This window comes from Gossypium raimondii, chromosome 1, assembly GCF_025698545.1.
Source record: "Gossypium raimondii isolate GPD5lz chromosome 1, ASM2569854v1, whole genome shotgun sequence".
NCBI classification, from domain to species: Eukaryota; Viridiplantae; Streptophyta; class Magnoliopsida; order Malvales; family Malvaceae; genus Gossypium; species Gossypium raimondii.
The window spans coordinates 47,926,208-47,940,347 of record NC_068565.1 but is presented as its reverse complement, the minus strand read 5'-3'; the positions used below and the strand labels follow the sequence as shown (position 1 = coordinate 47,940,347).

Below are 14,140 nucleotides of genomic sequence, written 5' to 3'. Positions count from 1 at the left end.
CGTAATTGCAGCAGGCACTCCCTGCAAGCTTTTCTTTTTTGCTTTTTGGGTGTATACTGCTGATGAGTACAGATTTGTGATTTATGAAGCCATATATCATTCTAGTTTGCTAACCATTTATTTCCCATAATTCAATGTGTAAAGATAAGACCTCTCAAAGAAGTATCAAAATAGCTACTTTCTTACAAGGCAAGCCATTAATCTAACATCAAAAGCAAGAAGGGACACACTGGCAATCATTGGATATCCTGTCCCAGACAACTTCATAACTCTGTATAAAATCATCTGAAGAACAAGGGGAAGCAAGAAGTAGCCCCAGAAGCAAGAGCAACAAGAAAAAGGCATGCAAATGCAATAATTCATAGCAGACCTTCCGTCAGTAACTTCAAATAAATTTCCAAAAACTTCTTTCACTAGAATATCATATAAAATATTCACGACCATTTATCATCTTAATACAGCATATGACTCCAAATTTAGTGTCCGAGGAATCAAGGCAGCAAGGTGGCGTATTTCAAAACCAATCTTATTAATCAATTCATACAAAAAAAATGAAAAGAAAAACTAGTACTCAAGTTTCAATTCAAATAACCTTTGGTCATTGTAACTACTGAAACTTGAGCTTTAAGAAAGGGCTCCAATTTTAAACATTTAGTAAGCATCATATGTTTATTACACCAAAAATTGTGTTGCTTAATCTGTGAAATTACGTGGACTTCAGACAACAAAAATACATGGTATTATATGAAAAACTAAAAAATTGATATGTTTAAAACAAAATTTCTAGCTTCCAGAATCCAAATTTTATTTAATTTGATTTAACTTCTCATTAACAATGAACGGTTTTAATTGTTTCTTTACTACTAACTTTACTTTCAAGAAAAAAAATTCAGCTACCAACTCGTATGATAATACAATCATCTTTTTTAGGAAAAGGTAAAAAACATGTTTTAAATTTGAATGAATGAAGGGGGCTTTTGGTTCACGGCAGTAGTCGCTTTCTGTTTTTTATGTAAATAAACAAATGAGCCATTGTATTGAAAAAAAAAAAGTCAAAACCAAAGGTTTGAGTTTAAACGTTAAATAGTAGAAATATATGATTGACTGAGAGTGGAAAACTCCACCTTAGGTTGAGGAGCGGATGATTGATGATCAGACGCAGAAGAAACGGAAGTAGTAGTAGTAGTAGTTGGAAGATGATCAAGAACGGCCCTAACAGAATTATTGGCGGTGGAGGTTGAAAAGCGGCGCATAGTCCGAGTATTGAGGGGGAGGGGAAGCCTCCGCCTGGTAGTAGGTTTGGATTTACAGTACAAACCGACGAAGTCGACGAGCAGCAATCCATTGTCAGAGGAGAAGCGGTAAGTAGGGTGAAGAACGGGAGATAGAGAATGAAGGTTAGCCATGATTGTGGGGGAAAGGAGAGAGATGGAGAAAGAGATAGAGATAGGGAAGTATAAATTTTTGTGGATTTGGAGGAAGATAAAAGAAATGTGGATTTTGAAGTTAAGATAAACAAAACAAAAACGGGTGGAGCAGCCAAGCCACCCGCTTCTCCACTCCTCTCCCCTGCTGTCTACTTCCTCGCTTTCGCTTCCCTTTTTTATTTTTTGTTTTTTGTTTTTATTTTTTATTATTTTGATTTATGCTTACGTAATTCTATTCTGACTTTGAGTGGTAATCCCCTGTTCTCAGGTATACTGTTAGTGAGGGACCACTGCTACCATTTTCGTGATCGAATAAATAAAGAGCCAAAGCAAATGAAATAATCCGATTGAACAGAAAAGAGAGAAAAGGAAAGTATAATCCCTTTTTTCATTTACATAACTCTTTTCGTGAAATATCCCTTTTTTTTCTAGAAATTATTGTATAAAAGCTCTAGTTGCTGAAGAAATTGAAAAAGAGTTTGTTGGTGAGGAAGTTATCATGCCAACATCAGGTGCCACAAATACATTGGCATGAGCACAATTGGCTAGAGACTTGATGAATCTTTGAGCTGAATTGGACTTCCTTTTAACTCTCTTCTACTCAGTATCTATAAGAGGAAAATTGATATGCTACAATATATTCATAACTTTATTTTGTAGTTAGTTGTTTATATTAAAGTTTGTAATGAGGATTTGCAAATTTTCTTACTTATTTCAATTTCTCATTACCTTTCAGTTAAAATATTTTACTACTAATTAAGTTTTGTCAAAAATGTCAAAGGGTCAAATATATGTTGTGCAAATGTTAAGGGCACAATATTGATTCTTAGTTGGCAGTTTTTGATGCAGTGTTTATAGTTTTTTATCTTATAAAACGTAGAAAAAATTTATGTATTTAGACTTAAGTAGAGGTATGTGTATAAAAATTCTTCATGAGCTTTAACGATAAACGATGCAAGAAAATTTATTTCGTTCAAAGACTGTGAATATTAAGTAGAGAAAAGTCATGTGACTTTTAAAGATTTCATTGCTATCTTAAAATGAAGATTGGGTAAGATAAAGCAATAGTGTTGAATGAAAGATGGTGCATTCAAATTGGAGTTGAGGGATAACATAGACCATCCAAACCTTATATTGAAACATTGAATAGATTGAATTTTGTATAAAGTTGAAAAGGAGGATATTTTGAGTTGAAGGTTGTTCATTTGGGAATTGTTTAGTTGAGAGAGTGTCTCTTTGAATGATATGATTAAAGCACCTCCTAAGTTATAAAAATAGTAAGGTGTGAGAATCAAACTAAAATGTACAAAGGTGAGGCTACAACTTAAGAGGGAAGGGGTTGGGCTTAAATTATAAGTTCTTATTACTAAGTTAAATTTAGTCGATTGATTCTCTCAGTAAGGCTTTGTAGACATAGGTTAAGTCCAAACTGCAAACAACTCATACCATAACCTAACAATACATGCATCAGAATATTCTATAAGAGAATACGATAAAAAAGGGTTTATGTTTAGAACTTACTTGAACTTTTCTGGCTACAATGTAATCTACGTGTTTGCTAAAATACGTGACATTCATATAATGTATATAATAGTGAAGACTTGAAAAGAAAAACTCAACCTCAACTATTTGTTGCTTTTGAATTACATGACATGATATTGATAACAAAAGCTATTACAACAATCGTTTGTGATAAATGAGGCATACCTTAAAATATATATCTAACTCAACATAGTGACTCATGGAAGACAACATCATGCCTTCTTTTCATGGTAGAAACTTGCTAAGTGTCTTCAGCAAAAACTTTAAATATAAAGTCACGAAATCGCTTAGAGTATTGTTTTGGATCCACAGCTGATATTGAAGTAGGGTCATAATGAATGGACTTATATGCATGTTCAAGTTTTTTGGTAATGTCATAATCCTGAAGTATGTCAATGATGCCAAAGAACATTATAACTTCATAACACTCCCCTGTTTGTTCTCCCACAAGTTGTAATTCAAGTTCAGGTTTCCGTATAGTTCTTTCTACCCTTGCTGGCATGTTACTACCTAGCTTGACGCTAGCCCACCTGCAATGTTCAATTAATTTTTAATATTAAAATGAAAAAGCCTTTTTCATTTTATCCAACAACAATGATTGTGGCATTCAAGGTTTTGGAAGTTTAGAGTAGTACAAACCAAAAAGCCATTAAATTTAACTGTGTAATATATATTTCATAGTCTTTATTGTTATGACAAACAATTATCTGTTTTTAAATAAACCTTGAGACAAGGTTTAAAACTATAAAGAAAATACGTTACTCTTCAAGTTAAATGGTTTACTAAACTTGATGAATTAATACAATTCAAGTTTATGATTGGATTGGTCTAAAATGAAACAAGTCTAGCCTTGTAATACTTTGGAGCAAATGATCTACAAATTCTTAAAAGTATTCTCAGTATAGTTATAAAAATAATAATAAGGTATGTAACCAAATAATAATACCAAAATTTTTTAAAATTAAAACGGAACTATATTTTGATGTAATGTTTTCTTGAGTAGAAAATGGAATAAAGTAAAAATAATCAAATCAATCTATTAAGTTAGAAGAAGAATTTCTTTCATTTTATCTTGAAAAAGTATTATATAGTTCAACAAAACAAATACTAACATACCTTTTTTTTTTTTTGAAACCATATGATACTTGAAATATCTTCAGCTTGTTTGCACTTAAAGGATTAAAGCACTTTGCCTCTTGAAAAATATGCTTCACTTGTTACAATTAAGTATGAACTAAACTAGAGGTCATGAGCTATGATTAACACATGGTTTAAATAATTAGAAATACTAGCCAATAATTAAACATGAAAATATTTCACCTTTTAGGGTCCAGAAGAAGTTGGTCTGCATTTGGTCTAGAAATATGATCAGTCGATTCATTCTCAGAATTTCCTAAAAGAGATAAAGCAACACTTGTTAAAGAATATGGAACAAAGTGTAGATGACTGGAAAAGAATGCACTTAATTAGTGTTATGAAAAGTTATTTGACCATGTAAAATCTTATAAAAAGATGAAAGTTAACCGGAGGAAGTACGTCTTTGACAAGGAATTAGCTCCCCATTAGTTGATATTTCTCTAAAATGAAGACCCACTAAAAGACTATAGTCCATAGTTCTTTCTTGTACAAGAAACTCACAATCTTTTTCTATTTGCCTGCGAAGATAAATAATCAATTTATCTTAGAAAAAATTAAAGGAATTCTTTAGAGTTTATAATCCATGGTTGAAAGGGTTTTGAAGCAAAATAAAAAAAGAAAAAAAATTAGAAATTTAGAACCAAAACTAGTGCAATATATGTATATGACCATGCTTATTTGATACTTTATGTTGCACCATTGGCTTTTGCAAAAATTTGTTGCATACAATGTTGCAACAATCAATATATATCTTATTTGATAGACAATTTGACTTGTTATATTGTAATAATTTACTTTTTAAATTTGAGATAGATAAAAAAATATAGAAAATAATAATAAATAAGGAACTAGTTAAAACTATACAAATTCTTTGATAAGTTGGTAACTAAATTCAAAAGACTTTGAAGAGTTTGAGTCTTACAAGGGCTCTTATATTCTAAAGAGATTAAAATAATTTGGATATGGTTATTTTAGGAAAGAACAACATGAACTTGCTTGTATAAAGGCTATAGAATAGTAGGTTGTGTTTTGAGTCTTTTGTATCACTTCACTTTGAGAACATATTGTGGGCGCTTTATCTCTTATTTCATAGATTTTATTGGAGTGTTATTTTCACTTGTTTGAGAGGCTATTGGGGAGAGTGAGTGCAAGTAGTTATACAATGTGGAGTTGCTTTTAGTTTGAATTTTTAGATAGTTTAGGTCTTTAATCATTTAGTGTACTATAATAATTATTTACTGGATTCATTCTCTAATCTAGGCCTCACAAAGGTCGGATAATTATTCGAACAGTGTAAACAATTTTGGTTTCCAACTTTACTTATATGTTCTATTTCAAATTGTTCCAAACTTTTGTTCAAACAAGTGTTGCAACGCCTATTTCGACAGAAAATTGCAACACATATAAGCCAGTGTACTTTTTCAATTGGTATTAAAAGTTTTATTTAAATATATTTGAAGGGGATCTTGAATTTGGTTTACACCTATGGAGGAAATGAATAAAGGTTGTTCAACCTCTCATCCAACCTTGTTGATTGGTTCATCAAATTATGCCTATTGGAATGCTAAAATAATGTCTTTATAAAGTCCCTTGATGAGAAGGCTCGGAGGTCTACTGAAATGGAATAGGCACATCATGTTGCAACTAATACTAATGGAACAACTCCTCCTGTAGAAGATTACATAGCTCATGAAGAAAACGATGCCAATAGAAATTCTAAAGCACTAAATGCCATCTTTAATGGCGTAGACATGGAGAAGTTCAAGATCATTTTAATGTACAAGAGTGTAAAGGATGCTTGGACTAGTATGCAAAAACAACATGAACAGAACACATCAATTTGTTTGTCAAAAATTTAAATTCTTACAACCAAGTTTGATAATTTTATATTCATCTCAGTGAAATTTCTAATAAAGTTTTCTTTGCCTTGGTGAAAGATTTTCTAATGTTAAACTTGTATAGAAATTTTTTTCATTCCTAGCCTAAAAGGTTTGTTATCAAGGTTACATCAAATTAAGGAAGCTAAAAATATAACTACCCTCGAACTTAATGAACTCATTAGTTCACTAAGATTCTTTGAAATGAATCTAGAAGAATAGAAGAGGGATTAGGTGAAGGCTGAAAAGAACATAGCATTCAATGTTCAATCAATTGTTGCAAGACTAAATCCAACAACTACTTTTGTTGAGGAACTTGGAGAGAACTTGCTTTGTGAACAAAAAATTGCAACAGAATTTTAGAAAGTTCTCAAGAAGGGGAGTAACTAAGACATTGAGAAGAGTCGAAATTGCAAAAAAGGAAAATAAATTTTGAAAAATGAAAAAGTTAAACCTAAGAGAAAGGATATTTAGTATCATGAATGCAAAAGGTTTAGTCATATTTAATCAAAATGTGCTAAAAATCTTAAGAAGAAACAAAGATCTCCTACTATAACATAGAGTGATGAAGAATCAGAGAATGATTACTGTAATCCAAATGAAGATCAAATGAAAAACTATGTATCATTCACATATGTTGTATCTCATGTTGCAATAAGCTCTCAAACAATTATAAAAGAATATTCAAATATTGATAAGGATGGGGAAATGAGAAATGGTGTACTAGATTAATGAGTAATTGAGAAAGAAAGTTGTTAGCCTTAAATAAGAAACCATGGATTTCATCTTTAAACAAGAGAAGGATGAGATCATAGCTCAAAAAGATGCTACACTAAAGGCAACAAAGCAATAATTGGAAGTTTCCGAAGCTTTCTAGGAAAATTGGCAATTAAAGCATGAAATTTGATGAGATTTTAGTAGCTAGAAGAAGGTTTGAACCATGTCATAAAGGACTTAAACATGCTAGTAAGAAACTTTTATCACCTATAGTTTTTTTCAAGATTAAAGAAGAGGTTTTTTTCTTCTTATTATGGGACAAAAAAAGGCATCCAAAAGAACCATTTGCTATTATTTTGGGGTAGTAGGACATATTAGTCCATACTACTACAAAAAGATGAATGATTGCGGATGGAAAAAGTTTAGATTTGTTAAATTTAGTGTTGCAACATAACATGAAACATGTAGAGTGCAACAAAATATGTTTGGATGAAACAAAAAGAGCAATGTATGCTAATGGCACATACTTCTTTGAAGGTTACTATTGAGGAGATTTGGTTCTTTAGAAGTGGTTGCTCTCTTCACATTGTAGGTGATGGACAATATTTGAAAGACTTACAAATTTGTGATACAGAAAATGTTACTTTTGGTGATGGTAGAAAGAGCAAAATTGTTGGAGAGAAACCCTTAATATCGAAAGGATTCTTGAACTTAAAAATGTTTATGTGGTGGAAAGACTCAAGGCCAACCTAGTTGGCATTAGCTTATGTATGTCTTGTTAACTTCACCAAATATGGGTATGAGGATCTAAATTTAGAAAATCAACACTTGACGAAAGAGGAAAGATCTTTTAATAACTACTATAGAGTGATAACCAAAGTACATGCAATTAAACTTTAATGAGATAGAGTTGTGGCATCAAAGTTTTGGGCATGCCAATTATTATAGAAGCTTGCAAATAATTGTTAGACACGAAGCTATCTATTGAGGCTTGCCAAAGCTTAGCCATTACCAATCCTTATGGTGAGTGCATCAAAGGCAAGCAACATAGAATGTCATATCTAATGTTGTAACAAATCATTACAACAAAGCCATTGAAGTTGTGTTACGTGGATCTCATAAGGCTTATGCAAATTGAAAGCATCGGGGGAAAGAGGTATGCATTTGTTTGTTTAAATGATTTCTCACATTTTACTTGGGTGAACTTTTCAAAGAGAAATAAAAAGCTTTTAAGACATTTAAAAGCTAGTGCATAAGGCTCATGCATGCAAATTGATTTTTAACTGTTCAAAATTCTACTATCTATAAAAAATTTGGTTGAATGATGTTTCAAGTAAGAACCGTGGTGCCATTTTATCTTAGAGAATAGATCTTCAAAAATATAATGAAAAATGGTAAGCCTAAGATAGATAATGAATTTTTACCATTTCATTCTCTAATCTATAAAATTCTCAAAAAGCAAAAGAAAGTGGAGAAGGAGGAGGAGGAGGAAGAGACTTTTACTAGCAAACCTAAGCTAATCAGAATTGACAATAAGTTGCTTCATAGAAGGCATGTTAATGATATTTTTTCTAATGAGAAATCAAAATTTTCTGACACATCTAATGTTACAAAAGCATACACAACACATTCTGTTCAACCATTAGCAACTTTTTAGAAGGATAAAGTAATTGATCTCCTTAAGGCGGAAATTGTTTCTATTAGACAAGACCTTCAAAGGTTACTTTAGAAGAATTTAAGGATGGCTAGCCTTTTATTGATCTCCAAAACAACACTTAGTGATTTCTTTGGCATTATTGCCAAAAAAAGGGAGAAAGCTTTGCAACTAGCAACAAATATATAATCTATTCTAATGAATTCTTGAAAAAAATTTAACTTATATTTGGTAATAAATAGGATGCTAGATGAGTTCTACATATTTATGCTTTTGGCGCATTTGGAATGCATGATATTTTTATGCCTTGGAAATGCATGTTTTTGCCCTTATGATTGACAATTGCAAAAGCATATTGATAAGGGAAGCATGCTATATAATTGTATTGTTTCTTTACTTATTTATTTTACTAATGGTTGTGTTATAAGAAAATCATTTATTGCAGAATTTTGTCAAAATGCCAAATCAAGATATTGTTGCAGTATTGGCTATTGCAAAACTGTCGCATTCAATATTACAACATGAGATTCAACAAAAAAATGTAAAAGTTAATATATATATATATATATATATATCTTATTTGATTGCAATTTTATTTGTAATGTTTTGAGAATTGATTTTTATAAATATAAGATGGATAAGAAATATGAAAATAATTGTAAAAAGGAACTAGATAAAACTATACAAAGTATTTGATAAACTATTAATTAAATTTGAAAGAGTTTGAAGAGTTTGAGTCTTACAAGGACTCTTCTATTTAAAAAAGATCAAGCGACCAAAAAGGGATGTTTCAAAAGTCTTATCACATTTTTTAAATCAAAGGTAATCTGATGATTAATTAAAAGCAATTCAAATTTCAAACTATTGGGATATAGTTATCTAAGCAAAGAACAAGACGAACTTTGCCTATATAAGGGTGTTGAATGGCTTAGTTTAGCTTGTGCTTTGAGAATTGCTTAGTTTAGCTTGTGCTTTGAGTCTTTTCTATAAATTCACTTTGGTAACATATTGTGGACATTTTATCTCTTATTTTATAGGTTTTATTAGAGTGTTACTTTTAGTTGTATATAAGGTTATTTTGGGGAAAAGTAAATGCAAACAATTGTACATTGTGAAGTTGCTTTTACCTTGAGTTTTTGAGTAGTTTTGGGCTGTAATCATTAAGTACAATGTGCTAATTGTTTAGTGGATTCATTCTCTGAGCTAAGCTCCATAGAGATAGGATAACTATTCGAACTACGTCTCTAGTTTTACTTATTTGTTCTATTTCAAATTATTCCATACTTTAGTTCAAACAAGTGTTGCAACACCTATTTCATAGAAAATTACAACACCTATAAACCAATTACATTATTAAGCTATCTAGAAAGAAAAAAAAGTATAAGAGAAATTGTATTTACCAACAAAACTCTTGATACCAAGCTTTTTGTAGTTTGAATATGAAATTGAGATCAAGATCCTTAAGTATAGTAGTATTATCTGTCTCAAATTCATTCTTCTCTGTTATGCGCCCTAAAGAAGATCCTTTCAAGTCAAATCGTCTATGAATTGTATAGTCTGACCGTAAGAGGTTCCCCATGATAATGAACCGTACCTGGATAGTTCAACCTATCATTTGTGTACTTTTAGAACTATTATAATTATATGAAATTCATTTTATTACCACCTATAAAAGATCTTTCAATGCAACCTTTTTGTACTAAACTATTATTATCGAATTTTTAGAAAAAAATAGTTACTAACCTTTTTTTGAGTTGTTCCAGGCAATTTTACGCAATGCAAGCCATAATATTTTATCACTAAAGTATTCTCAAAAGATCGAACATGGTTATAATAGGCTGAAAGCATCCTTAAAAACATCTGTAGAACAAATTAATAAAGTTATTCAAGTAGATGTGAAATAGTTTACATGGGTTTTAAAATATTATAGGTTAGATATGAGGAAATAAAACTTACTTTCACCTCTGATTTCTTCATTGTCTTTATCATGTACCGATCATCGTCTGTTAAATAAAAGAAGCTACCACTTTTACCCGGGGAAGATAGTTCCCTGAGTGCATTGTCCCCACAAATAGAAATCATGTAATCTGCAGGGTCTACCTTGAATAATTTTCTCAATGTCCTTTACCCAAATGATAATATGAATTTACTTAGTATGCACGATTTGAGAATCCTTAGATGATAACTCAACACCTAAAGAATCAAGCAAGGTATTTTCCTTTCTTTTTTAATGTATAAAAAAGAACTATTTTGGTTTTCTTTTGTGGGAAGTAATTATAATTACATATTATAAAATAGTTTAGAGTATTTAAAGTGTGCTTGAGGGATTTGGAAGAAAAATTTCAATTCTAATTTATTTATCTAACCTGAATACTACTGGACAATAATCCTTCCATTTAAACTCATAAGATTGATGTGGTGGAGTGTATTTACTGCCTTCTCGAGGAAACCTAGTCCAAATTTTGTCCTTGGGGTCAAATGCTGATGCCTTAAGATCAAAACTTGTTGCTGGAGCGGGTCTTCCTACAGAATGCCTGTGTACTCACTCCAAATATTTGTAGTAAGTAAACTTCACATCACACTACAAATGATTATCAAATGTTTAAATTTGGAAATTTTGATAAAAGCTAAAAAAAGGAAAAAAAATGTAATTTCATGAAAAATAGTATGAGAGAAAAAAATGTTATTTTAATCGAATTTATAATTTCTCTATTCACATATGTAGTTAGGTCATAGGTTTAGATATGAAATGTGGCAAAACATAGTTATTAATTGTACTCTAATGATATTACATAATGTTGAGAATTTTACAGAATAACATTACATATTGAACTAATAATAAGTATTAGCACAATTAATGAACATTTAAATATTAGATGAGAAAAAACAAGTTAAAGAAACAGTAGAATAGTAAATGTCACCTGATTCCCAATTGCAAATTAAGCATAAGTTCATAGTTCCTGTGACCTTTAGATATTGTTTCTCCTTGTCTTTTTTCTAGTTTGGGTGCTTTCAAGGGCAATCCAAGGTTAAACTTAGGATTTGCATCATTATGAGGTATACCTAATAACTCACAATCCAAATCTCTTCTAACTTGTCTCAAACCATTGCTATTACCGTCATTCTCCCATAGGCTCATTTTATCTAATGGTCTTTCTACACCTACACTTACCCTCCCATCAACCGACATCCTTCTAGGCTTATCCCCACCCTTTGATGAATACCATGTTGCCAATCTCTTTTGGGATGGCATAATTGAAACCCTTTCTCCTACACAAATCTTGCAACCAGCTAACTCGTTATACACTGTTGTAGGATCCCATTCAAGATTTGCAGCTAAGGAAGACTCTGAAGGGTAATATGTTCCATTTTGTTCATCTGGATCTTTACTCCAATTCCCTACATAAAAACTACCATCTGGCCATTGATAAGTTCCATTTCCTTTTGGCATTCCATCTTCCCAATAGCCATCATACGTATTCCCATTACTCCACACAAAAATCCCCTTGCCGAAAATTACACCATTTTTCCACTCTCCAATATAATAGTTTTTATTCTGCCATTGATACTTTCCATGCCCTTCCTGTAAACCGCGACGCCATTCTCCATCATAGCAATCTCCATTTGAATAATTCAAGATGCCATGACCATGTTTCATGTTCATCACCCATTTTCCCTTATAGTTATCCCCATTGGATCCAATATATGTGCCAGTTCCATCCATATATCCAGTTTTAAACTCCCCTTCATAACTAGCACCAGAGGGCCAACTAAACCTTCCTTTCCCCGTAGTTTTACCTTTATGCCACTCTCCTAAATACATACACCCATCAGTCCACAAATATTTCCCTTGTCCATCAGGAAAATTATCATACCATTGCCCTGTATAATAATCCCCATTTGGAAGAATTTTCTCTGCAAAGTACGCTTCCCCAGATATGCTAACACCTTTATCAGTATCATCTTCGAGATCATTATTAGTTACATTTGCCATAGATGTTATCCCAAAAATGTTGTTTGCACGCTTTTTTGCTGCTTGTGTTTTACGCATGGTGCTCTCCCATGCTCGTAGAACACCACTGTGCTCTTTGCTCATTTTGTGTAACTTCTTCTACGCGTTATTATAAAAATTCTAAAATTTAATTACACTTTTATGTAAGATAACCATGACTAACTTGAAAAGAAAATATAATACTAATGATGCTCAATGATGCAAAGAATAAATTATCCAGAAAAAAGAGGAAAGAACTCTCTAATGAACAAATCGTATTTGCCTTACAATGTTTTTCTACCTTCCTCTCTTGTTTTAATATAAAAAGGTGAAATGTGTTTGAATAAAAAAAAAATTCATTTTCTTCTTAGCCCTTTACAGAATAAAATTCATTTTTTTTTCCAAATACAAAATTATTGGAAATTTTATTGGGGCAAATGTTGTGGCTTGGTCACTAAGACTTACAAAATAAATCATATAATGAACATGCATGAAATTTTTGACAAAGGAAGTGATGAAGTGGCAATTGATCTTTGCATTATTATATTTAAGATAAGATTACGTGTTGAGGTACCCGTATTAGTCTTTAATTGACATCTTCCTTACTATGAGCTATTTTTTCTTGTCCGAAAAAGGTTAAAGAGAGGAACAGAAATCTCTCCTATATTATTTCTCATTGAGTAAAAGGGTGACTTATTCGTCTCCTACAACTTCTAAAGCCCTAACATTTGCAAGGTCACACGAAACTAAGATGTTTGTTTAACAATTCAAGCAAAAAGAAAATTAGGTAAATTAATAATAGGTTGCCCAATTATATTTAACTTCTTTTTTTATCATTCAATTATAAAAAACTATAAAATGCTCATTTAATTAATCATGATTGTCTTTTATGGTTCATTTATGTTAACAATATGATAACGGTGATATGGCGATTCTGAAATTCTCATAATAATAAATTTAGCTCTTTAATATTTATATATGGTGTTAATTTGATCTTGATACTAAAATATATATAAATATAAATAATTTTAAAACCTATAATTTCAAAACCGATAAATTCAAAATATTTTAACCTAAACATATCAATTAAAAAACAAAAAATCCTAAACAATAAACAACAACCTTACTAAACCTAATTTCTCAACCTTCTCTTCAGCAAGAACATGATCTCATTGCTTTAATCAAACCCTTACTTTTAACCCTCCAATCCAAACCCAATTCTAGTCTCTTCTTTTCTTGAGTTCACAAAGCAACCTCGCATAATCATTTAAAAAACTAAAAATCCAAAAGAAAATAACAAAAGGGGAGTGATTTAAGGAAAAATGGAAAAAACAATGTGTACTAGATTAATTTGGAGGAGCTTAGTGATAAAAACCATGGAAAATCAACGAATAATTCTCAAGAATTTGTTTCGCCTAATGGTTCAATCACTAAAAGTAAGGTGTGTCAAGTAAAATGAAAGCTTAAATTTTTTTGTTCAAAACTTTATTTCAAATCATTTTAATTTAGCTCATTACATTGCTGAGATCAAAATATGCAAGGAGGAAGTTCATTAGACAAAATTGACTATTCTTCAAAACTTTTCATTTTAGGAAATTATCAACTTTTTTCATAACTTTCAAATTTTAGAATTTTTATTTTAGAAATTTTTAGAAACTTTTATTTTATAGTTGGCTAATATATCAAAGATTTTTTTTGTCTTTTATTTTTACACTTGCCATAGTTTTGTTAATTACAAATATTTCTTTACTAAACACTCAAATATTTAATCTTTTAAAATTTAAAAGCAACCTCT

At 30.9% G+C, this 14,140-nt stretch overlaps 2 protein-coding genes across 2 annotated transcripts in view; both read right to left on the bottom strand.

Annotated features, from left to right (window-relative positions):
• The window catches only part of LOC105786202 (ferredoxin-dependent glutamate synthase, chloroplastic), a 32,648-nt gene extending 31,093 nt beyond the window's left edge, over positions 1–1,555 (bottom strand). The window contains exon 1 of the mRNA XM_012612541.2: positions 1,125–1,555. Coding sequence (XP_012467995.1) covers positions 1,125–1,406 — 282 coding nt within the window. The 5' untranslated portion in view covers positions 1,407–1,555. The remainder of the gene's footprint in view (positions 1–1,124) is intronic.
• Positions 1,556–3,103: 1,548 nt separating this feature from the next.
• Positions 3,104–12,450, bottom strand: LOC105787346 (phosphatidylinositol 4-phosphate 5-kinase 5). The gene is made up of 8 exons (XM_012613706.2): positions 11,276–12,450; positions 10,721–10,888; positions 10,311–10,476; positions 10,098–10,214; positions 9,755–9,948; positions 4,494–4,624; positions 4,290–4,362; positions 3,104–3,499 (listed from the first exon to the last, which is right to left on the bottom strand). Exons 1-8 carry the CDS (start codon positions 12,448–12,450, stop codon positions 3,211–3,213), a joined length of 2,313 nt encoding a protein of 770 aa, XP_012469160.1. The 3' UTR covers positions 3,104–3,210.
• Between the last annotated feature and the right edge of the window lie 1,690 nt (positions 12,451–14,140).